Source organism: Siniperca chuatsi, linkage group LG15 (genome assembly GCF_020085105.1).
Source record: "Siniperca chuatsi isolate FFG_IHB_CAS linkage group LG15, ASM2008510v1, whole genome shotgun sequence".
Taxonomy (NCBI): domain Eukaryota; kingdom Metazoa; phylum Chordata; class Actinopteri; order Centrarchiformes; family Sinipercidae; genus Siniperca; species Siniperca chuatsi.
In genome coordinates this window covers 13,952,146-13,974,778 of record NC_058056.1, presented here as the reverse complement: position 1 = coordinate 13,974,778, position 22,633 = coordinate 13,952,146, and the positions used below count along the sequence as shown (strand labels likewise).

Genomic DNA, 22,633 nt, shown 5'->3' with positions numbered 1-22,633 from the left:
AGTCCCCGTATAAATATTAAAGTACTTTTTGTACCCATGTGTCTTACGGGGGAAGTGCAATGACCACTCCCCTCTTTTGCTTTTGTCGCTCGCAAGATATATGAGCCATGGCTGTCTTGAAAAGGCGGGGCTATCTCTTGTTTAGCCTCATGCAATAACGGCTCCGGACGGTATGCCCCGAGTCACAAAACAAGCGATCCCCAGCATCCTGCCTATGACCCGCCCCCGCGAACCAGAAACGGGAGATAGTCTGACGGATAGCGCAGAAAAAAATCCAGGCTGGAGCTGTCCCGGGAAGTCAGGAGTCTGCTAGAGTCTACGCAGAACAACGCCATTTCACCACTTGCTAAAGGAACAGCAAACTGAAGCTACGGGTATGTTGTGAGCGGCGGTTGTAGGCAATATTATGTTTATTACTTGTCAAAAGGCCGCACATCCTGGTCTTAGCGCAGCTAAGCTCTTTACCCAGGCCTGGGAACGGCCCTCAGGACTTGAACGGAAGAATGAAGCATCAGACCGGGTCAGAGATTTCAGGAGAAAGGGAGGATGGGTCACCAGCAAGACGAGGCCCGTGGGGGCAGATGTCCACGCCTCCAGACGGGCTAAGTGTTCGTGAAAGAGAAACAAACTTGGGTGTTCCTATTAACATTTTAGCTGGTCAGTTTTATATGAGTCCCTCTATACTAATAATTGGATTGGCCGGTTAACATTAGTCCCTGGCTCTGTGCGTTCGTTAGTTAGCTTGCGTTTAAGTTAGCTAGTTAGCTCATTCATAGTGCTGGGCTCTAGCCACTCAATGAGACGAACTTGAGTGGCGACAAGCCTTTCCTGTATGGATATAACTATTATAGCAACTACTTGTAGCCATGCCCAGGCCACTATTGAGCCTCCACTGTTAAAATAAATATTTGCTAGCCATGTTGGTGAAGTGAGCTGGTCGTCGACATGTGTGCCTCCTCTTTATCTTTAATGGTTCATTTGATTATAACGTGAGACTTAAGAGCTAGCTGGGCTAACTTAGCAAGAACGATTAAAGCTGTATCAGTTCTGCTTTTTCTGTGATTAATGGCCACATCCACAAGCAGCCTATTCTTTGGTGTAAGAACAGCTGCCATTACGTGTCTTGGTTCAGCGGTCTGCGCAAGGCTGACAATTAGACATGATCTAGCATGCTGGCACATTTGGTACTCGACCATAGTGAACTGTCCTTGTTGAATGGTGAGGTGGCTTGCTGGACATCACCCTACCTCAAAGACAAGTCGAGGTGTTGTAACGTATTTCTGGTATTTCAAATGTACGAGACTTGTGTTGGCAACCCTACTTCATCTGCAATAAGGTGATAAACTGTGTCCTGATGACTTCTAGATCTATCTAGTTTAGTTTGTTAAACTTACTTTAAAGTGACCCAAAGTACTAATCATTGGATCATTGGAAGGGCCACAATTTGAGAAACTTTGGCTTAGAGTCCATAAAAGTATTCCTGAGCTTCTCTCTCTTGTGGCATGGTGTCAGTTCTGACTTGTTGGTGTCTTTGCCTGGTTGACCAATAACGTTACCTATTGGTTAATGTTTTCCACCATAACCAGATTCCCTGCTGTGTACTTTGCTACTTTCTGATGAGTTTATTACCAGAATACTGATAATGGTGAATGAGACGTTGGGTGGGTGTCCTCCAGCTTAACTATTCAGACAGAACCATCTTCCAGTTGTCCTACCTATTATTATTATTATTATTATTATTATTATTATTATTATTATTATTATTCTAAACTAGATTAGTTTTAATTACCTGCAATCACTGAAACTTTCTGGGTAAAAGGTACTGTCATTGGAGAGTAAAAGTAGTTCCATAATCTAAAAGTGGTTCTGGTATTATTACAAGGGGATAGAGTGACTGCCAGTTTAGCTTTAATAGCTTTTATTTTTCTTAATTTGTGTGTGTAATTATGTGCCTAAAATCCAGTTGTTACACAGCTGTTAGACAAACTGCAGATTTAGTGACACTTACACTTCCAGAACTTATACTGTTAGTTATTAACACATATTATCATAACGTTTTCAGCCATTTTGCCAAGCACATCTTAGTCTAATTCTGAGCCAGGAAAACAGTGGTTACATTTGATTTTCATGTTGTAAATTACACTTGTGGTCTGTGTGTAATTTATACTAAAGAAATGATTCGCTTCAATAGCTCCAAGTTTCTTTGCTTCCCTGGACCATTGATGTGCTTTTTAGTAAATTGTTGCCATCTTAAAGATGTTAAGTGTAGAGTGCTGCATGGCCTGGTTTTCAAGTACTGTCTGCGCTGCTTTTTGGGTCTGATAGTTATCAGGAGTTGCCTCTCTGTCCAGGCCTGCCAAATCAGGAGGCCTGGCCTGCCAAGTGGCTAGATTCCGGGGAGCCAACAGCCCGAGAGGGCTTTGTCCCCTGGGCTCATTTTGATGCTGGGACAAGGCTCAGGATGTGCAAGGAAACTTATGCACCTTCCACTCTGAGGTCTGGGATTGAAAGAAAGCAAGCAGGCTTCAAACTTTTCCAGCATTTACTCCACCCATACTTAAAATGCCAAGAAGCAATGTTGCTTTAAGAGTTATATCACAGTTTCATTTTCTCTGATATGGGAGTTCCCATGAACATACAGTGAATGTGGCATAAAAAAGAATTTCCTGATTTGGTAGACTCTTAAAGTTAGTAGTTAAAACCTTGTTTCCCAGTTCACCCAAACTTGCAAAGTGGTCTAGGTAGTTCATGCACAGTGCTCTCTAAAACCAACTGCTATTTCAACCTCATATTTTTAACGAGTTTGCTCCCAGCCATAGCCTATCGAGTGTGGAGGAATGCATGCTGTTTGACACAAACGCCATACAAACACATCAGAGTGAATGGATAGTGGATAGGTGTTGAATGTGTAAGGCAAACATTCCTAATCAACTAGTCAGCCCAGCCAATCGGATGTGTTTGTCACAGTCAAAGCTCTTCAAAAAATGTTATATAATGAAAACTGTTAAAAAATAGTTTCAAAAATGTTATATAAGAAGCTGTTTAGTTTATGCTCAGAGGAAAAGTTTGGTGCTTAAAAGGCAAAATAATTTTTCGGAATAAGAGAAGTAAAATATTAGTCATTATAACAGGCCTGGTACATTTTTGTGTGTATTGTGAAATATGTAATGAGAGGTTTTCGAGGTGGTAGTGAAACAGGGTCAACATTACACTATAGGACTAAGCCTGCCAGTCCTCAGGAAGCCCTGCAGTGGAAAGTTATTCTTAAATGTATTATCATGGGTAATCTGCTTAATCCAAATTACTAAAGAGGTCTGCTCTATGACGCTGACTCCTACGCTATATTGCTGCCACAGATCTTGGGTATAGTATGGGATTGTGCTGCACCACGTCAGGTCACTCACTGTTGGTGCCTCTCTGTATTGTTGACAACACAATGTTGCTGTCGTCACCCAGAGCTTAACTTGTCCCCGTTTTCAAAACGGTGGTTTTATTTTGTAATAAGTACGTAAGTTTGCACAAGGCATTGCTGTGTGTTGGTTTCAGAGACATACTCTCCAATGTTTGAAAAGAGTTCTATTTATGTTATCAGAATTGCATTACTATTAACCTCTTACAAAATTGCAGAACTACCTCAGTGATTGTCACATCATACATGTTACATGCCATCTAGGGTGTAGTCAGATTGATAAAACAGAAAAAATATGTGCTGCAAGAAAAAGTATTTAATAAAAAAAAAGATAGAAATAAGAGGAAAATCAGGGAAAATGCTAAGCTCCCTGCCTGCCTTAACAGCTGGCAAAGACATTTGATATATTTTTGATAATATTTTATATTGTATTGTTTAATAGTAAATGTTTGGCAGTGTTGGAACATTTCTTTAACTAATCAGATTCATTGGCTGAGAAACTGCATTAATTGATATTCATATGTGTAAAATACCTGAGTAACTTATCTTAAAAGTCATCTTGCAAACATGTACTCTGTCATGTATGCTAATAAATGACAGTAATGCTTATAACTGGTTTGGTTTTATTTGCTTCTAGTATTAATAGTGCGTTGGGTTTTAAATTATTACTGCTTTATCTTTATTGATTCCACCCCAGTTTTATTGTCACTGCGTAGCCTTGAGGAGACAACACATGTTCCTAAGAATATCTTTGGCAGAAGCTAAAATGAAGTCTCAGGACCTCTTGACTCTGTAAACTTTGCCTGCAATGACTTGAAGCAGGCAGGGGCCAAACTGCAGCTGCAGCAGACCTCAGCGGGTGACACTTGAATGTGGGTGTATTTTTGCCTCTTGCAAATCCATCCTGATATGAGTTTAGAATATCACTGTGTCGTCCTTGTGGGGGCTGAAACAGGGAAGTGACTAAATGAGACAGTGAGCCATCTTCTTTTTAGCCTAGTTGTCTATCTGATGTTCTTGACCTATTTTGTTCCGTTTTAAGCCAGTGTGAGTGAAGTTGATGGCTTTTATTCTCTAATAAAAAAATTCTATCTAGCTATTACCAAACCATGTTTAAAGTAGATATGCCTTATTCTCTATGAACTTGTAGGGAGGATGTTAAGCTGTGTAGCTGGGGTAGTGTTATCTAATTGGATCATATCACTAAGAGGACAGTGTGTCAGTGAGAGTCCTCTCAGTTGCACCCTCTCAGCACTGTCAAAGTATTGGTAGATGCATATTGTGATGCGGAATGGAGCAGGTCTGCTTTTTAACTGCTGGTGTGACAAAGCGGCCTAAACTAAACATCGTTTCTCCTTCTCCTCAGAATGGCGGTGGATATCTATGACTCTCAGTACCTGCTCATCCTGGCCCCTTCCCTGGTCATTGCCCTCATGTTCCTCTTCTTCTGGCTCTTCATGAAGGAAACCTCCTATGATGAGGTGCTGGCCAAGCAGAAACGTGACCTCAAGGTACCATCATCCAAACCAGACACTCGTAAGAAGAATGAAAAGAAGAAGAGCAAGAAGAAGGAGAGTACCAGCGGAGGAGTTGGCGGAGGTGGCGGAGGTGGAGGAGATTCAGAAGAGGATCTTCGGGATTTTGACGTGGCTGATGGTGCCAACAGCTCCACACTGGAGGTAGAGGAGGAACCTGCACCAGTGGCTACACCAGATCCTGCCCCACCAACACCTACTCCCTATGTGCCTGTTTCAGTTTCACCAGAGGCTCCTGTTGGTCTGAGGGAGAGAAAGAAGAAGGAGAAAAAGGCTGCCAAGGCTGCTGCTGCTGCTGCTGCTGCTGCTGCTGCTGCTGCTGCTGCTGCTTCAGCTACAGCCCCCTCTTCTGAGGAGCCAGAAGTGAATGGCTCAAAGCTGGTCAGCCGCAAGACAGAGCCACCTCTGGCTGCGAGCAAACAGTCCAGCCCTCCCTCTCCCCAGCTTGAGGTCCAGGTTCAGGTACAAGCCGCTCAGGCTCCTGTTCAGGCTCAGACACCTCCCCAGATCTCTGGGAAGAAGAAGGAGAAGAAGAAACAAAAAGCAGAACCTGGTGAGTAGCTAAGAGTTCAGTTACAAGTGGGTGTGTCACTTAGATTCTCTTGGAAAAGTTAGCCATGGTTGTCACATCTTCAATACCTGTAATGATAATTGAATATCCTCTATTGTCAGCCTCGAGGCAGACTGGCTGAAACTGACAGTATTATTCCCTTACCTGTCCCTTTCCAGTGGATGACCAGCAGCCAGAGGTTAAGGCAGAGCAGGGTCCAACTCCAGTCAAGAAGGAAGCTCCCATTGTGGCTGAAACCAAAGTTCTGGATGGTGCAGCCTCAAGTGCTCCCAGTGGCAAGAAGAAGAACTCTGCCAAGAAACAGAAGACAGAGCATGGTAATGATGATTCAATGGTCCCACATGCTAAGTTATATCTCAGTTTCTTAAAAATATCTGGACATGTGCTCAAACCGAAGCCTGAACTTGTTGCCTTGTAATCAATTAGTTTTCTTCCAAATCCAGTAGATGAAGCCCATGTTCTGGCTGACTCAGCAGCTTCTGCCAACCACCAGGCAGCCCATAACGATGACGTACCATCCAAAGGGAGTGGCAAGAAACAGAAGAATGAGACTGACAAAGGTAGGAGGCAAAAACAAGTCTGATCCAGTATTTGGTTATTTTTGCTATCCCACATCCACTGTCCAACCATATAATAATGTGCTAAATTGCATCCCCTATCTTGTGTATTTAAACAGAGAACACGGAGGTGAAGCTGAAGGAGTTGCTGTCTGGTCTGTCCAGCCTGGCTCTGTCAGAAGCTGAGGCTGTCAGTGTGATGGCTCTGCTCCGAGAGAAGAGCCCCAGTGCCTTGGATGCCTGGCACAAAGTGAGAGATTAATAAGTGATACATTTGATTTAGGTGGTCTTGACAAGTGCAATTTCACACTATTTGCTTTTGGCAGGAGACCTGCTATGTGGAGTTGGACTTGCTATGCCTGCTTTTTTAACGTTATTTGTCTCACCACCAGTCTGCAGCTAGGCCTGACCCAGCTGCACAGGAACGAGAGAGACTTCTCACAACACTGCAGGAGGAGGCCTCCATTGCCAAGGACAAAGTGAAACAGCTCAGCCAGGTCTAGATTCTCATGTTCTGCTTAATGAATTACATGATATGATTAATGATCTATTCCCAACTTATTCTGCGTATTGCTGGGAATAATTCCATTTGTTTCAGTGAATTGCTTTATATGCCCTCTTCCCTCTGTGCTTTAGGAGCTTCAGGTTGAGAAGCAAAAGACGGGCCGGGTGGAGGCCTTGATGAGAGAGCAACGTGCAGCCATGGAGAAAGAACTGGGGAGCATGCAGGGCAAAGCACAGGGCAGCTACCAGGAGCTCCAGACCATGCAGATAAAGGTGAGGGCTTTGGTTTCTTGCAGAAATATGGATATTAATTAACTCGTTTCCAATTTTGTTATCTGAACAGATATTATATTACACTTTACATTTTATCATCAATACTGTGGAAAAAATCTGGAATTTGAAAAATGTGAAGGAACCCAGACCTTCTTGGTATTCTTCTCAAGGCTGCAGGGAGACTGAATCCTATTGTTTATGTGTAGTTCCAGCAGGTGAGGGAGCAGCTGGAAAGCCAGATCTCTCGACTGCAGCAAGAGAACGGCATCCTGAGGGACGCAGTCAGCTCTGCCACCAACCAGATGGAGAGCAAGTCAGTATTACACTACAATAGAAAAGACCCTACTGGTTGCGCTCTCTAGAGCTTCATACATGTCATCTGCTCACTTGTAGTTATCCAATTCATATTAGAATTTCAACTCATTGTCTTTGCATTTTAGCTCAGACTTCCTATCTCAACATTTCTTCTGCATTTGCTGCTCACATTAAGGCAGAGATCTATCTACATGCACAGTTACATAATGTGAAATGCCCCTTACAGGCTATTTGTAGTTTGATTCATCAACAACATCCACATTAATGCCCATCAACCTTTTTCACATTTGCAATTGTGCTTTTGTGTGTGTATGTTGCTTGATAGAAATTCAGCAGAGCTGAACAAGCTGCGTTCTGAGTATGCTGGCCTGATGAAAGAGCTGGCAGAAAACAACGGCAAGCTGCAGCAGGAGGAGCACCAGAGAAAGTCACTGGAGGTCAACTACAAGCAGAACGTGTCCCAGCTGGAGGTACACTAATCCAGATGCACAATGTGTTTATTTAGCCTGTACTTCAGTTTCCCCCAGTCGAGACAAAAATTAACTGAGTTGTACAAAACCCGGGCAATGCCGCACAGCTTCAAATCTGGTTTGCGGGTGTGGTATCATTACCGGGGGAAATGGGAGGAGGTTGTAGTGGAAGTCCTGGGGAGGGGTGTGGGAAATAGAACCTGGGTTGGGAGGATTGTGTTGGCTTTGGAAGCTGGAATGTTTGAGGCTTTGTGCTGTGTATAAACAACACTTTCCTGTTAGACACCCAGCCCATCAACCTTTCCTGAGATTTTCATGACATAAAACATGTTTTTATTCCTGGCACAAACTAGAAAAATCAATAAAACAAGGTCTACAAGATGTTTTGTAATTTGGACTATCCATTAACTTAGTTTGACAGATCCAGAGCTGTATTTGAAAAACAGACCGGAGGATCACAGGCTTGTAGAAATTCAGGTGGCCTTTCATGCAAATTAATCTGTCATTGACCTTACAGTAATGATCTTGACTGTGAGAGGAAAGAAGATGGATGGATGTAATTTGTTATCTTACCCGGTGTAGTGTAGCTGTACACTCCCAAGCATCTTGATTCCCACTCACACCCCTGCCAAAATTTTATAAGTGCTTGTTTTCTAGTATAATGTGTGGGAGAAAAGTGTAACACAAGTGATACATGTCTCCATCCCCAGGCCCAACTGCAGGATGCTAAGCGACGTTGGGAAGAACTGCAGAATTTCCTCCACACTGTAAACACTGAGAGAGAGAAACTTCAGGCCTCAAAGCAAGGTGATGAAATATAAAGTCACACAAAAAATGCGATCCTTTTAACTTGTTGCTTCTGCTACGTCAAAGTGAATTGTCAGGTTATATTCAGCAACTGAATGTCCGTGTATGTGTGGGCGCAGAGCTCCACAGCCAGCTGCTGGCAGTGGAGACGGAGATGAACAACAAGAACAAGGAGATCCAGACCCTTCGCGGCAGCCTGACTGAAGCCATGGTCTCAAATGAGCGGCTGGAGCAAAGAGTGATAGAGGTGTCCGAGCACAGTATGCCTGATGACTCATTGCAGGCCCGAGTTCAGGTGAGTCACCACAACATCACATACACCAAATCCCCTTTTATAGTACATCTTTGCTTGATTCACTATATTGGATCAGATTATATGGAAGTTTATCAAATTGAGCTGTCATATTGTATTACATTTATGGATTCTTAAAATGCATTTTAGTACTCTGAAATGTTGATTCCACATTGTGATGCAGAGTGAATTTCTCTGTGAAGCAGAGTAACACACACTTTTTGTATACACTAATACAATCTGTGTTTAACAGGAGCTTATGAATGAAAACAAAGGTCTTCAGGTCCAGAATGAGAGCATGCAGGCCCAGATCTCTTCACAGGTATATTTGTCAGCCTCATTTACCTATGTTTAGTCAGAATAAGATGCTCACCTGCATAACAGTGAATGTATGTAGGGTAATAAGATTTATTTTCTTCTCATTTAGGCCACCCATGTCTCCCACATTGAAGAGATACAGAAGCTGTAAGAAAATGTTTTTGTTGTTTTGTTTTGTTTTTTTACCTTTTCAGACGTACTGATTGCATTAAAAGTGATACTGTTGAGCCATTTTTTGCTCTCCCAACTCTTCCCCTGTTCTGTTCAGATTGGCTGAAAAGGAGTTGCAGAGGAAGAGTCTGGAGGATTCTCTAAATGCTGAGAGGAGCAGCGGGGCCAGTAGAGAGACTAACATGCAGGTATATTAATTTACAGATTCTTATATTAACAAGCATTGGTTCATTAGTCTGCAGGAATTTGATAAACATGTTCTAGGCCTCTCATTGTGTTGTGAGGGAATATGGATTGAAGACCTAACCCTAACCCTGCCAGAAAGAGGGCATGTTGGTTCTCATTTTCAGATATTTTGGGTTCAGATCCTAAACCTAAGACAGAATAATTATGAGCGCTATGTCATTGTTCAAACTATTGCACAGTCTGTCAGAACCTGTATTGTCTTGGCATAATAAGTGTTGTCATCTCTTTCCTGTCTCTTGTCTTTTCCTCTGCAGGCCTTGCACAATGAGAATATGTCACTGAAGGCAGAGATTCAGAATCTGCAGGCACAGATTTCCGATCAGGTCAGCTACGTACCTTGACTGTTTTTCCAAATTTAAAACATCCCTACGTGTTAATGCGTTCTTCTGTTTTACACACCCTCTCTTTCTATTTGCCTTTGACTCTCCCCATGCAGACTGCCTCCCAACTGGCTTTGGACCAGTTTCAGATGAGGTGTGTGTGAAAACTGGAACATATTTTAAATACTTCAGCTGGTTAGGCGTGTTGCTCTGTCCATGAAACAAAAACAAATAAGCCATAATCATTAACTGAGTTACCTTATAAAACATTACTTCCTACCCAGTGTCCGGGAGAAGGAGGAGACCATGAAAACCGTAGAGGGCCTGCTGGAGAAGGGGCTGATTGAGGTGGCTAACAAAGAGGAAGAGCTCCAGGTGACTGTTTTTCTCTTGTTTAGAAAGGGACGGCCACAGGTAGCAAAGCTTCAAGAAACAACTGAAAATATGCTGCCTCACACACATACCCACATTTGACTGCCATCAGCATACTTTAAGTGATTCTGCATTTCGCTGCTTGCCTCGTAATCACAATCCCTAATGGGTAAAAAATCTTTAAGCAATGTCTTTCCCTGATGCAGGCTGTAAGAAAAGAGAACAAAGCACTAAAACAAGAAATAGAGGCTGTTAAGAGAAAGACAGCAGAACAGGTGAGTTGTCTAAAATCTTTATTAAAAAGGAGTTGCTGTGTTTTTTCCACCTTATTCTGTATTAATTTGTTTTAAATCGTCTCTTCCCCTAATCACAGGCATCATCAGAGTCAACAGTGGAAGAACTCCAGAGCATGTAAGATCAGTCAAGTTGTCTTTGGTATTTAGGGATCATGACAATGTGACAGTACAAAGTCTTATGTTTACCCACCCCCGTCCACAACACACAAAGACACACAGATAAAAATATCTAACTTTAGTTCCAGTAACACTCGTCAGTCAGTTGCAGCAGCTTTACCAACTAGCTCAGATGAGTAGTCATGATTACATGTTATGAAACCAAAGGCTACTACTTACTTTACTGTAAGCATATCAAAACTGATTCCACCTGGCACTCCAGGCAACTCCCTAGACAGACCCATGATAGTAGGTCTTTTAACATCTGATTTCCGCTTGCTATTGTTAAATGTCCTCTTGTAGTGGATATCATTATGTATGTAAATGTCAGCAGATTCTGTGTGACTTCAAACTGTTCTGTATGATGAACCCTTGTTTCATTTTGCTTAATAGGATCCAAGAGAAGGATGTGACGCTAAAATCAATGGAGAAGAGTCTACAGGCAGCACAAGACAGCGGCTCAGTCAGAGAGAAGACTGTTGAGGTGTGGGCTTTACTGTATCAATGAAATACTGGGTTTGGATATTTCAAATGCTACTCCTTCTATTGTTCATGTTGTATTGTCCTAGTTTGAGCTCTTGTTTGAAGCAGTTTTTGTCTTGCAGGCTCTGGAGCAGCAGTTGGCCGCCCTGCAGGCAGAGATGGAGCAGCTGAGACAGAAGGAGACGCCAGAAGAACTGACCAGTTCTGGTGCCCAGCTCCAAGAACTCCAGGCTCAGTAAGTTAACCTCCAATCATATGTTTTTGTTTCACCATTTCTAGTCCCCATCTCTTTCCCCGCAATTCCTGTTCTGTTCCGTCTAAAAAATGGAAGAAAAACTTAATTACGTTAAAGGCGCGCTTGAGCAACACATCATGGCGACTCAACGGCAATGTAGCTAGCCATGCTTGGCCGTTTTGTAGCCTTGTCGCCGGTAGTCTGAACACAGCATTACAAATCAGACTAATGATGAGCACATCTGACCCGCAGGCTAGTGGCTAAGGACCAGGAGATCCAGATGCTGCAGGCTGAGCTGGAGGCAAGGAATAATGAGCTTAGTGAGAAGATGGAGCAGATACATCAACAGGTGAGGAACAGTCTTTAAAAAAATTGCTCACTACAAAGTGCAATTGTGACATGTTTTATGGTTTGAATCAGGAAGATTTGTCCAGCTATAAAAGACATTACCAACTAAGCATAAAAGAAAAAATTAAGCTTGAGGAAGGGGTTCTTTTTACTTGGTATATGTTATTCAGAACAGACAAAGCTGTTCATGTTTGAATTGTTGTTAAAGTTTGATCTCTCTGTCTTTGTTATGAGTCTCTGTTTTTTAATTGAGTCTTTTACCCCTCTTCAAATAGCAGTCCCACACAGCAGTGCCAAGCCCAGAGCTTCTTACAGCGTGAGTAAAGTTGCATGCCATTTGATAACATAACATAATAATACATATTTTTCACACACATTTTCATTTTAAAGGACCCTTAACTAGGGGTGTAACAGTACGTGTATTCATCCCAAACCGTTGGGTATAGGACGTTCGGTTCGGTATGCGACTTCCTCAGTTCGGTAAGCCCTGTGACCCAAACAATTACTGTCAAAATAGCCTATTTTTGTCGACTACTTGCACGTGCGGAACAGAAATTCTAGAGTGTGAGTTGTACCCGGAACGTTTTAGCAGTGCACCAGCTGTAGCATGCTAGTCTGCTTAGTCTGGTTAGCCAGGTTAGTCAAGCTCATGTAGTGTTGCTGCCTCTGTATTGCAAACACAAATAAGACACCAGAACTTGAGGACCCCCCCTTGACATTTAGATCCACTGCGTGGGAGCATTACGGTTTCCTGGTTAGTTACAGGAAATGGAAAATGAAATGTACAACGATTAGTGTCAGACTGTATGCCGAATTGTTTAACTCAAGTCGGGTATGTCTGTTGATGCACTTAATTTCGTCATTCGTCATTTACAACAGCATCACCAGAATGTGTGGATTAGCGGAATAAGGCAACAGACTGGAAGGCGAGTTTCTCCCCACAGCGTTCAGACAGCCTCACTGCAGATTCGGACCGTGCCAAAGCAATAACAATGCTATAGGAGTATTTATAGCAGCAGATATGCAACTATACTCAGTCACAGAGAATACAGAATTTGAGCATATGATCAAAGTGCTTGAGCCCTTACTACAATGCACCTTGATGTGTGCATGTTATTCAGTCCGTTGTGCCTCCCCTGTATAAATGAGCGCAAGCTGCAGCTGTTCGGGAATTATCAACAGGTCAGAGTCTTACAATGGAGTATTATTTATTTGTTATTTTTTATTTTTTCTTATTAACAATATGCTAGTGTTTGAGTGCCTGTTACTGTTAGAGTAAGAATTATGGCCAATAAGCCCATGTTTAATGTTTACATTTTCAAAATAAATAACAAAAATACTATTCTCTATATTTTTTGTTTTGTTTTCCCTGCTGTACCGAACCATGATCCCAAAACTGAGGTACATACCGAACGGTGAATTTTGTGTACCGTTACACCCCTATTAATTACATAATGTTCATAATGAGTGGTTATGTTGTTGTTTATCAGGTTGTCAGAGAAGGACAAGCAGGTCTCAGATCTGCAGGGTGAGCTGGCTGAGCTGAGAGACTCCCTGGAGCTTCATAGAAAGAAGAACAACGTAGGTTTCCTACAGCGACGACCTGAACTATGTAACACCAGTAACTGCTCTGCGCCCCCCACCCCCCACCCCCCTTGTGTGGTATCCCAACACACTCCCCTCACACTGGAGTTGCACACTGCATACATCCATACTTCCTGTTGTCTACTGCCACTTAGTCTCAGTTGTTTTGCTTTTTGTTCTTTTTAAACAGTTTTTAAACCAGATAGAAAGCTTTCTTTAGCTAAGGTTGTGTTCTCAACATGATCATACACATCAGTACAGATGTCTATTTTGATTTGGATTGCTTAAGCTGAGTGTTGCATAACAGGGCTTCCAGCCTACTCTTGTTATGCTCGCCGTTGGGCATGACTGTTTCAGCTAGCTTGTCTGTGCTTGTGGGTGATTCAGAGCATTAGAAACTCGCCTACCTTTTTATTTTCGAGAGAGGCATATTTGATTTGATATGTTTATGTGGACTTTGTTTTTCATTTTTGTATCTACTGAAAAAGTCTCTAGACATTATTACCATTTTAATTTGAATAGAAAGCACTCACAGAACATTGTTACTATACATCTTGCGTACTGTGTGAGTTGCTTTAACGTGAGGTGCGAGACTGGGACTCTCCAGGCTATTTGTTCATACTTATTTTTAGCGGTTGGAGCATGGGTGAAAAGCAGAGTGTAGTAATTTTAAAATGAGAAATGCGTTCAGTTTGTTCTGTTACTCTATCAGTCTTTATTTGAGGGTCACTGAATGCATTTTCCCTGAGGCTGAACTGAAAGTAGTATCTCTCTGGAAATGACCAAAACAGGAGCTTCGGGAGAAAAACTGGAGTGCAATGGAAGCTCTGTCAGCCACCGAGTCCATGCTTCAAGGGAAACTCAGCAAAGCTGTCAAGGTTCGACACCCCACCTCAGTCTGCTTCACTCTAGTTCCAATCTGATGCATCCACCCCCCCCCAAAATGCTGTTGTTTGTTTGTTTGTTTGTTTTGTTGCCATAATTGACCCAGTGAGATTTATTTTCCACCATCTTCCATAACAAAGCTGCATACTCATTAACCTCACTCTCGCCACTCCTCTCTGTTGTTTTGGCCTCAAGTTTTCAATTGGCTGTGGGTTGAGCTGTTGAACTATTACTATTATTATTACTACTACCCTCGGGAATCTCAGACTTTAACTTTAGCGAATATATTTTTGCTTTAAGCTCTGAAATATAAAAGATTTCTCCCTGCCCAAAGCTCAGGCTGATGCTTGGAAATGAGTGTGCAGTGACCCAGAAGTTATTTCACTAGATGTCATTAGATTGAGATTCATGGCAATCATTTTGCAGCTTCCTTTCTTTCTGTCATGTGACTCATTTCTAGCATGTTTACCCCATTCTGCTTTGTGACATCCATACTGTCAATATCACCAGTTAATCAGTCAATGAAAATCTGTTTAATTCACTTCGATTTTAATGCAGTTTATTATTTTTAAAGGAAGTGTGATCATTTAAAACTTTTAATGAATATACAATATTCTCCATCAGGAGAAGCTAAATGTAGCTAAATGTAAAGCAAAATCTACAGTGTATTTCTTGTAGCTGCAGGTCTCTTGGTGTAGACATAGAGTGGGCTACCAGATAACTGGTCTATTAACAGTTGCAGTGACGTGTGTATTTTTGCCGTCCTCCTCCTACATTAGGGAAATGTACATGCTGAACCATCGGCACAGCAGCTGCGCTCCTGCCATCTGAGTACAGTAGAAAGCACCTTCTCAGCTGAGCCAGGGAGTTCCTCGGCAGCTGTTGTGTACTGTCAGTGCATGCTGGTTGTATTCAACTCAACACTCATCTCAGAGCTGCCTTGTGACACAGTGTGTTAATGTGAATAGTGGTTAGAGTGCCAGCTGGCTAGTGCTTGGCATACGTTCTCCCTTCAGGCCTCAGAGTGACAGTGCATGATGCTAGCCTATTGTGGGAGAACTGATAGCTACCTTTTTTATTTATTGAAGAGTTTCAAGGTACTTTGTACAATTTCATGAAAGCAGATTGATGTATTTGTGGTTGGCAGGAGGACTGAAGAATGTGATGTGCTCTGAATCTGAGGTTGCTGACATATGGTGTAGGTGTGGCCTGTTGAAAGATGTTTTCTCAGGGTAATTGGAAGTAGGAGCGAGACAGCATTTATCCTAATGCTCTAAAATGATAATTTAAGATCATGTTAAATGAATAATCCCTGTGACATTGATTGGGGCGGCTCGATGGATGACTTGATGCTGACTGGTTTAAAACAAGATAATGGAGAGTCGAATGAGGAAGAAGGAAAGATGGTGGTCATATCTGCTCTGATGACCACTGGGCCTTGTCTTCGAAATGACTGAATTATTTGAACAGTCGGTGCTCAACCTCCTCTCCTCTCTCTCTGTTCTTTTCCCCCCTTCCATTGCCTTGTAGGAGAACCAGACAGCACTGGCAGTGTCTCAGGCCGAGTGTCGAGATGTTCTGCACAGACTTCTGCCCAATGTGCCTCTGCCCAGTGAGCAGGTATGGCTAGTATTGGATTTTTATCTCTATGATAATTGTGTTTGAAGACCCTTCTTACTCCATCGCACTTCTCCTTGTGTGTCGTTTCACTGAAGTTTCTCTTTACTCTTCATCCCCTCTTTCTACTAGAACCATCAGGAGTGGCTCCACAGATTTGAAAGGGCAGTAGCTGAAAGCTCAGCTGCACAATCCACCCCTGCATCAGGGAACTCTAAGGTAAATAGAGTGGAAATGTACATTTGAACATCTTTCCTCTTAATCTGAAGGTATCTTTAGCAACAAATGCTTCCCCCTCTCTCTCTCGCTAGGGACTGGCTGAGAAGCTGAAAGAAGCTGAGGAAACCCAAAGGATTCTACAGAAAGACTGTGAGACATACAAGAAGGTTTTGGCAGAGACGGTGAGATGAGGTTTTTCGTTTTAACATTTGTGGTTCTGTAGTGGTATGTCTTGCCAAACTGAGCTGTCATTCCTGCTGCATCCACAGGAGGGCATCCTGCAGCGCCTCCAGAACAGCGTGGAGCAGGAGGAGTCTCGCTGGAAGGTGAAGCTGGAGCTATCGCAGGGAGAGCTCAGAGAGGTATGTGTTCAGGTTTAGCAGGAGACAACTTCCCAGATTGAATATCAAATCACTAAGGTGATATATGATTGCACCTTGTGCTCTTTTCATTGCATTATTCTTCTGTCTCTGACCTTAGATGAGCCAGAAAGTCACAGCTCTGGAGCAAGAGATTGAGAGACTAACTGATGGAGCAGAGTTGGAAAATGTCAGTCCTCTTGAAACACACATCTCATGCTTACACTCTGACATTTTTTCTAAGACTTATTGTAGTTCAAACATTCTGCCATTTTAACTTCTCTTTGTCTCAGTTTTAAGTATCTCTGAACCTCTGTTGTGCTCTGTAGATGAGAAGAGAAAAGCAGCACTTGGAGTCTGAGTTGGAGAGGGCGGAGCGTGAGAGTGCCACCTATGTGACAGAAGTCAGAGAGGTGAGCAGAAATATGACTTCTTCACCCAGTCTTGTGATCCTCAGTCATGTCACAGCGTTCATCCTCCTGTGGCAAAAAACAAGCTCTGTTATGTGTCATTTTCATGTTCATGGTGTGTTTTGATGTTTTTGTGACATCCTGTACTGTTTATTTGGGGGCATATGAAATCAACACAACACCAATATTAAATATTGTTGAACTAAAACCAGCTCTAGCACTGACATAGTTAAACCACTTACCAGACTAACTGGTAATTTACAGTCATGCACATCAGGATCCAGTTCTTTATCACCACACAGCTCTGCTAGCTATCAGTCATATCACTGCGTAGACTGTGTGCTAGTAGTGCTGTCCTGGACAGACTCCCACAGACATTAAACACATCATCTCAAACTTAATTTCAGCTCAAAGATCTGTTGACTGAATTGCAGACCAGACTTGATGGCTCATATACAGAGGCTATCAGACAGAATGAGGAACTGAATTTGGTAAGCGTTGCTCACCCTCTAGCTAGAGCTCCTTTCAAAACTTATCCCTTATCGTGCTCAGCAGTGGCTCTACACTGACTGCCACAGGACAGGGTTCTCCATCTTCTGCAACTGTGGGTCATCATGCATAACCTCAGTGAACGTGCTTACTCAACCCTTAACTCTCTGAGCCAGGAATGTGACTTTGTAAAGTAGCAAAAATCAGAGGTTGAGAATGATGACTCACCTTTGCACTCAGTGAGACTTATAAGACTAACTCTTCCTTCTCTACACTGGCACTCCACTTCATCTCACTTTGCCACGTCAGGTGACTAACAAATGGCTTACTGGTCAACTTGGCTTCCTTGTGCAAAGTCCAATAAATGCTCCCATTTTGTCCATCTTCAACCACAATTTTACTCCACACCTTGAACTGCTAACTATTATTCCCTCTTCAGCCTTCTTACAAACCTTGTCTGTCTGTCTGTCTGTCTGTCTGTTTTGTCTAATTGTCTTTGTCTTGCCATGATGTCACTGGACATTTTTCTGTGGTCTTTGTGAAGTGTTAGCAGTCAGTAGTTTTTTAACAGTATGTTGGCTGCGTTCAGATCGACAATAGCACTATCAAAAATGTAGCCTCCTGATTTAATTACAATGAGGACCTTAACAACGCATTGCTACATTGTTTGGCAACAATGCATTGGCCAATTGGGTACGCACAAGTGCATATTCCTGGTAGGTTACTTTGTAAGGTGAAGGACGTAATTATACTGTTAATCTTGCAATCGTGGAGACACAGGAAAAAATTACTACAGCAGTGACAATTTTCCAGAGTTGTGCAGTGTTATGGCATCTGATAAGCCTTAAAACATGAATGTATTGCTCAAACTGGACTTCCCAGATCGTGATTCTGTAATAACATGTCCACACCAACCCCTTGCACTGTTTTATACAGTGCTATTTTTGGTTTGAACATGGCCTAAGTAGGACAAGAAAAAACAGTTAAATCTGTGTTGAGGAAAATGTTGAGCATTTTAATGTACCCATTTAACGTAGGCAATGTTGACTAGAGGCTCTGAATAAAGCCTCTTTGTGTACATACAATGCTAAATTATAACTGGGCAGTCTTCGGGAAGCTAATAATGTGCTGTAGAACATGTGCTGAGTGTCTGTTTTGATTCCAGCTGAAAACCCAACTCACTGAGACTCTTTCCAAGCTGGAGACAGAAGAGAACGAGAGACAAAGGGTTGCTGGTGACCTGTATAAGGTAAGAACGCTCATTTCTATTTTATTATGCTGCTGATATGGGTCAAACTCCAGGCCACATTGTTAACAAGTGGAACTTTCTGGTCCTTTATCCAGGCCCAGCAGTCTGTTGATCTGATCCAGGGGGAGCTCTCAAAAGTGACGGACCATGCTGATGACCTGATAGAGAATAGCAGTCTGATGTCACAGACAGTAAGAGTCTGGGGTGTTGTAACAGTTTGTGGTGTATGTCTTTGCATGTATGGTAATTGGGTGGTTACATTGCGCTCTAAACCAGTCATTCTGTCTCTGACAGGAAGAGATTGATAGAAAGGAGAAAATGACTGCAGGACTGAACCAAACAGTCAGAGAACTGCAGCAGCTGCTACAAGCCGTCAGCCGGCAACTCACCAAGGGACAGGAAGGGGTAAGGCCTGTTGCTGCGCTGTTCTTACCGCCCAATAAAACAACAACAACATAGTATCATAATCCTGTCTTTCCACTTGCAACAGTATATTTGAATGTGGAGTCTGAACATTCTACATTTGGGATTTCCTCCAGGTGGCTGACAAAGATCTGCCCATGGTATAGTGAGAGGAGGATAGACCCCCACGCAGTCATCCTGACTGCACTACAGAGACCACCTTTGACCTTCGGTCTCGTCACTACCACCATCACACCATACTGTCACACCCAGCCACCCCTTTTCCCCAACTTCCATCATCTCGCCTGTACTGTAGGCAGCCTCCAACTGACTCTGGCCAAGGTGCTGGCAAACCACTCCCAGTCTCACTGTTGGCCATGAGGGAGCAGGCAGAGGTTACTGTTAATTCCAAACACTCCAGACACTGTACCAAAACACACTACTCCGCTCCCACCACATTCCTCTTCAGCAGCATCGCCAGTTAATTTTTATTCTAAACTTATAAATGACATCCAGCATAATTTTAAACTGCGTGGCAACCATTCCTCTGTTTAAAACACCTGTATTTTTCAATGAAATCCTTTTGAATACTGCAGTAGTTGTTTATTTGTCAAGAGAGGGCAGTGATACAAATTTTCAACTTGACGAAACAAACTTTGGGTTTTCAGTCCTTTTTTTTCTTAACTTAAAGACATGTATTGTTTAAATGTACCAGTTAGGGCCTGCTGAAATACACTGTTGTTGATCTGTTTGCCTCCTGACCAGAAAATTATCACAAACTGTGCATCATCGTGTATTCATGAATTCATAGCTCCATGCATACCTTGGCTCGTTATTGGGTGGGAGAAGGGAGATCAGAAGGGGTCTCAGCATATCAGAAGGGTCACTACGTGACTGTAACTATGGAGATGCATGGACAAATTGTAGTCAAGTCTGTACTGCAGTTCCAGAGAGAAGGGAATCTGTGACCCTGGCTGTGGAAAGAGAAGGCCAGGTCAACAGTGTTAGAGGTTTTTAATCCTACTGCAACTACTCTAGGAATAAGCGTCCCATATCATCTGTAATCAACACTCGCTATATTGTTGGTAAGTTCATTAACACTGAAGATTTTGTTCTTTTTGTAACAGGTGATGTTAATAAAAGGGATGCTTGATAAATCTGTCCAGCGTCCTGTGTTGCTTCTTTTTCTTCCACTGCACTTCTTTCTCCCTACCACTGTGGGGCAGCACACAACCTTAGTTAAAATTTCAAATTGATTTGATTCATAGCCTTGACAAACCTGACTGCACAGGGAAATTACAAAGCTTCTGCTTCATGAAGCTTTTGCTGCCAGGTATATTCTGCTTGGCAAAATATTCATCTGACTTTTTTGTACACAATAAACATGTTTGTCATGCAGTGGTGTTATTTTAGGTAAGTGTTTTGTATGACCGTAGAGAAGCTGACAGTCTGTGCAGCCTTAATTATGGAACATTTGGGGTGTGACCAGTTTCCTGTGATGGTAACATGCTGTATAATCCCTTAGAACAGGAGACTGTTTTCTCAGTGAGAATGCAACTGGTAGCTGAAATAATGAAAAGCTTACCATGGACAACATCTGACTTGGCTGAAATGTTGGGGGAAAAAAATCACTGTTGTGGTCACTTGATGCTGTGAGTGGCTGAGTGTGAAAGTGTATTGTAAGCCCATATGTGCCATGGTTGTGATTTTTCTTTTTAATGTTTTAGATTTATCTTTACCACTGCCAGCATTCTGTTAATTCGGTTCTGTGTGACTGGACCGGACCTGACTTGACTTTGGGTATCTGCACAGAAGAAAAGCTCTTGCTCTCATCTTTTGCATGTTAAAAGGCTTTTAAAACAACAGGACTGTTGTGCTGGCTGGGGGCTTTTTTTGGGGGGGGGCAACATGGGATCAGCACATTCCTCACATTCTCCCACACTGTCATGCTGCAGTCAGCTGATTGGATCTGCAAATCTGGCTTTTATCTTCATGGAAACCTCGCGACGGAACAGGCGCCACTATCCTCAACATACTCGTCATTAACTGGATAACACAGACTTCCACAGCTTGCTGCTGTTGTAGCTGTTGTAACACAGTCCCTTATTACGTAGCTGATTCCTAATATACAGTCATGGGTTTAAATGTTTTTATTCCTCTGATTAAAATAAACTGTTTGCCATACATTTCATTGTATGATCTCTAAAACTAACGAATGATGAAATGTTCTACAGTTCTGTCACTTTTATCCCATATGCGTGTTCTTGGGAAAAGCCTGACATGTCATCCTATGTGGGTAAATGACTTAAAAGATTTAAAATTGTGGGAGAAACCAGCGATAAAAATCTGCCTGAGTTTACACTTAGTCAGACACTTACGGATAGTCTCATGACTGCCATTGAAGGTCTGACGTGTAAAGCCTGCCGAAGAGCAGTGAGGAAGTTAATGGGGGCTTTGTCTTTCATATGTCATCATTGCTCATGCTGTTTATCGCAGTTGCACAATTGAGCTTGTAGCATGCTTCTTGCCTGGTAACATTTGACTCCTCCTCCTAAACATAGATTTGCACTGACACTACGCCAGCTCAACTTCAGCAAAGCAGCCCACTCCCTGCATCTGCTCTCCATCAGTGTGGTATGTGCTAGAGAGCCTTTGATCCCCCCCCACACACACACACCACACACACACTCACTCACTCACTCTACTGTGTGTGTGTGCGCGCGCGCATGCGGGAGGGTGAGTCAGATAGACAGAAAAGACTGTAGTGCTCTTTTACACAGACAATGCCCAGTGGATGAAAGCAAGCGGAAAGAGACCGTGGCACAAAAGAGCAGTAAACATTCATTATACCCGCAGCTTTAAGGCCAGGCCCTAGGCCTGTAGTTAAGACCTACTGCAGCTTGATCCTTGCACAACTGCTGAAGAAGCTGAAGTTCACTCCTCTGCACTATTAATGGACAAGTATGTGTAGCTATGAACAGAACCAACAAATGCCATGGATTAATCTGAGTTGTACTGCTTACAAATGGAATAACACATCAATGTTGTATCTTACTGTACTGCAGAGTTTAAGTTGCAGTACAGGGTGGGAAGGCAAGTATCTTCATGGGCCCCAGTGACCCCCTGCTACCTTTTGTTTTTGTGTCAAGTGTTATTGCACTTTGAAACTGAACACCAGTTCAAACAGAAGGCCATAATTGCAGAGGCAATAGGACCACTGCAGGGGCCTGAAGCAGTAAAAGCACCTCCAGCCATACAGATTCTTGTGAAAACAAGACAGGCAATAAAATGTTGATGAGACTGTCAGACAAAAGTGGAGAAGTGGCACATTTATCAGAAAGGCGTGAGAACAACTGGACATGAGGGATATTGGAAGGGGTGACATTGGTGGTTGAGCAGTTCTTGACATTCTCACATAAGGTGTGGACATTTGGTTACATTAGTCTGTGAGTCATTGTCAGAAGAAGCAATTAAGCAAATTACTAGGCCTTGGTGTTATTATTAGACTGATTTCAATTTCCTCACATGGAGCCAGGTGACTAATAAAATATTACAGAAAGAAATAAGAATATTCCTGTAAGCCTGCAACCAACAAAAGGAGATCTGAAAGTAGGAAGCCAGACAACAAAATTAAATGATCAAAATGATCAATGGTAATGTGGAAATAAAACTTCCAGGCATGCAGATAAATAGTGATGTCATTATGTTGCATAATCAGTCACATGCATTAGCCAGCTGCAA

At 42.6% G+C, this 22,633-nt stretch overlaps 1 protein-coding gene across 7 annotated transcripts; it reads left to right on the top strand.

Annotated features, from left to right (window-relative positions):
- The first annotated feature begins 206 nt into the window (after nt 1–206).
- On the top strand, nt 207–20,053 carry ktn1 (kinectin 1). Of its 7 annotated transcripts, none has more exons than XM_044223919.1 (36): nt 207–374; nt 4,776–5,497; nt 5,674–5,832; nt 5,962–6,075; nt 6,192–6,322; nt 6,465–6,569; nt 6,709–6,849; nt 7,056–7,162; nt 7,490–7,634; nt 8,345–8,441; nt 8,561–8,736; nt 8,987–9,055; nt 9,161–9,198; nt 9,320–9,410; nt 9,723–9,791; nt 9,905–9,942; nt 10,073–10,163; nt 10,367–10,435; nt 10,534–10,571; nt 11,006–11,096; nt 11,218–11,330; nt 11,583–11,679; nt 11,954–11,994; nt 13,169–13,259; nt 14,054–14,140; nt 15,678–15,767; nt 15,897–15,983; nt 16,076–16,165; nt 16,253–16,345; nt 16,464–16,532; nt 16,672–16,755; nt 17,160–17,243; nt 18,407–18,490; nt 18,586–18,681; nt 18,785–18,895; nt 19,030–20,053. In XM_044223919.1, exons 2-36 carry the CDS (start codon nt 4,777–4,779, stop codon nt 19,057–19,059), a joined length of 3,837 nt encoding a protein of 1,278 aa, XP_044079854.1. In that variant the 5' UTR covers nt 207–374; nt 4,776; the 3' UTR covers nt 19,060–20,053. The 7 variants fall into 7 exon arrangements, with proteins under 7 accessions (XP_044079854.1, XP_044079855.1, XP_044079856.1 ...); XM_044223920.1 differs by having other exon boundaries at nt 5,959–6,075; nt 11,957–11,994; XM_044223918.1 differs by having other exon boundaries at nt 209–374; nt 5,959–6,075.
- Nucleotides 20,054–22,633: the final 2,580 nt, after the last annotated feature.

Coding starts and splice junctions, on each gene's coding strand:
- ktn1 (XM_044223918.1), top strand. CDS start 4,777: ATGGCGGTGGATATCTATGACTCTCAGTACCTGCTCATCCTGGCCCCT. Junction 5,833..5,958: donor GAAACAGAAGACAGAGCATG/GTAATGATGATT, acceptor TTCCAAATCCAG/TAGATGAAGCCCATGTTCTG. Junction 9,411..9,722: donor GTAGAGAGACTAACATGCAG/GTATATTAATTT, acceptor TTTCCTCTGCAG/GCCTTGCACAATGAGAATAT.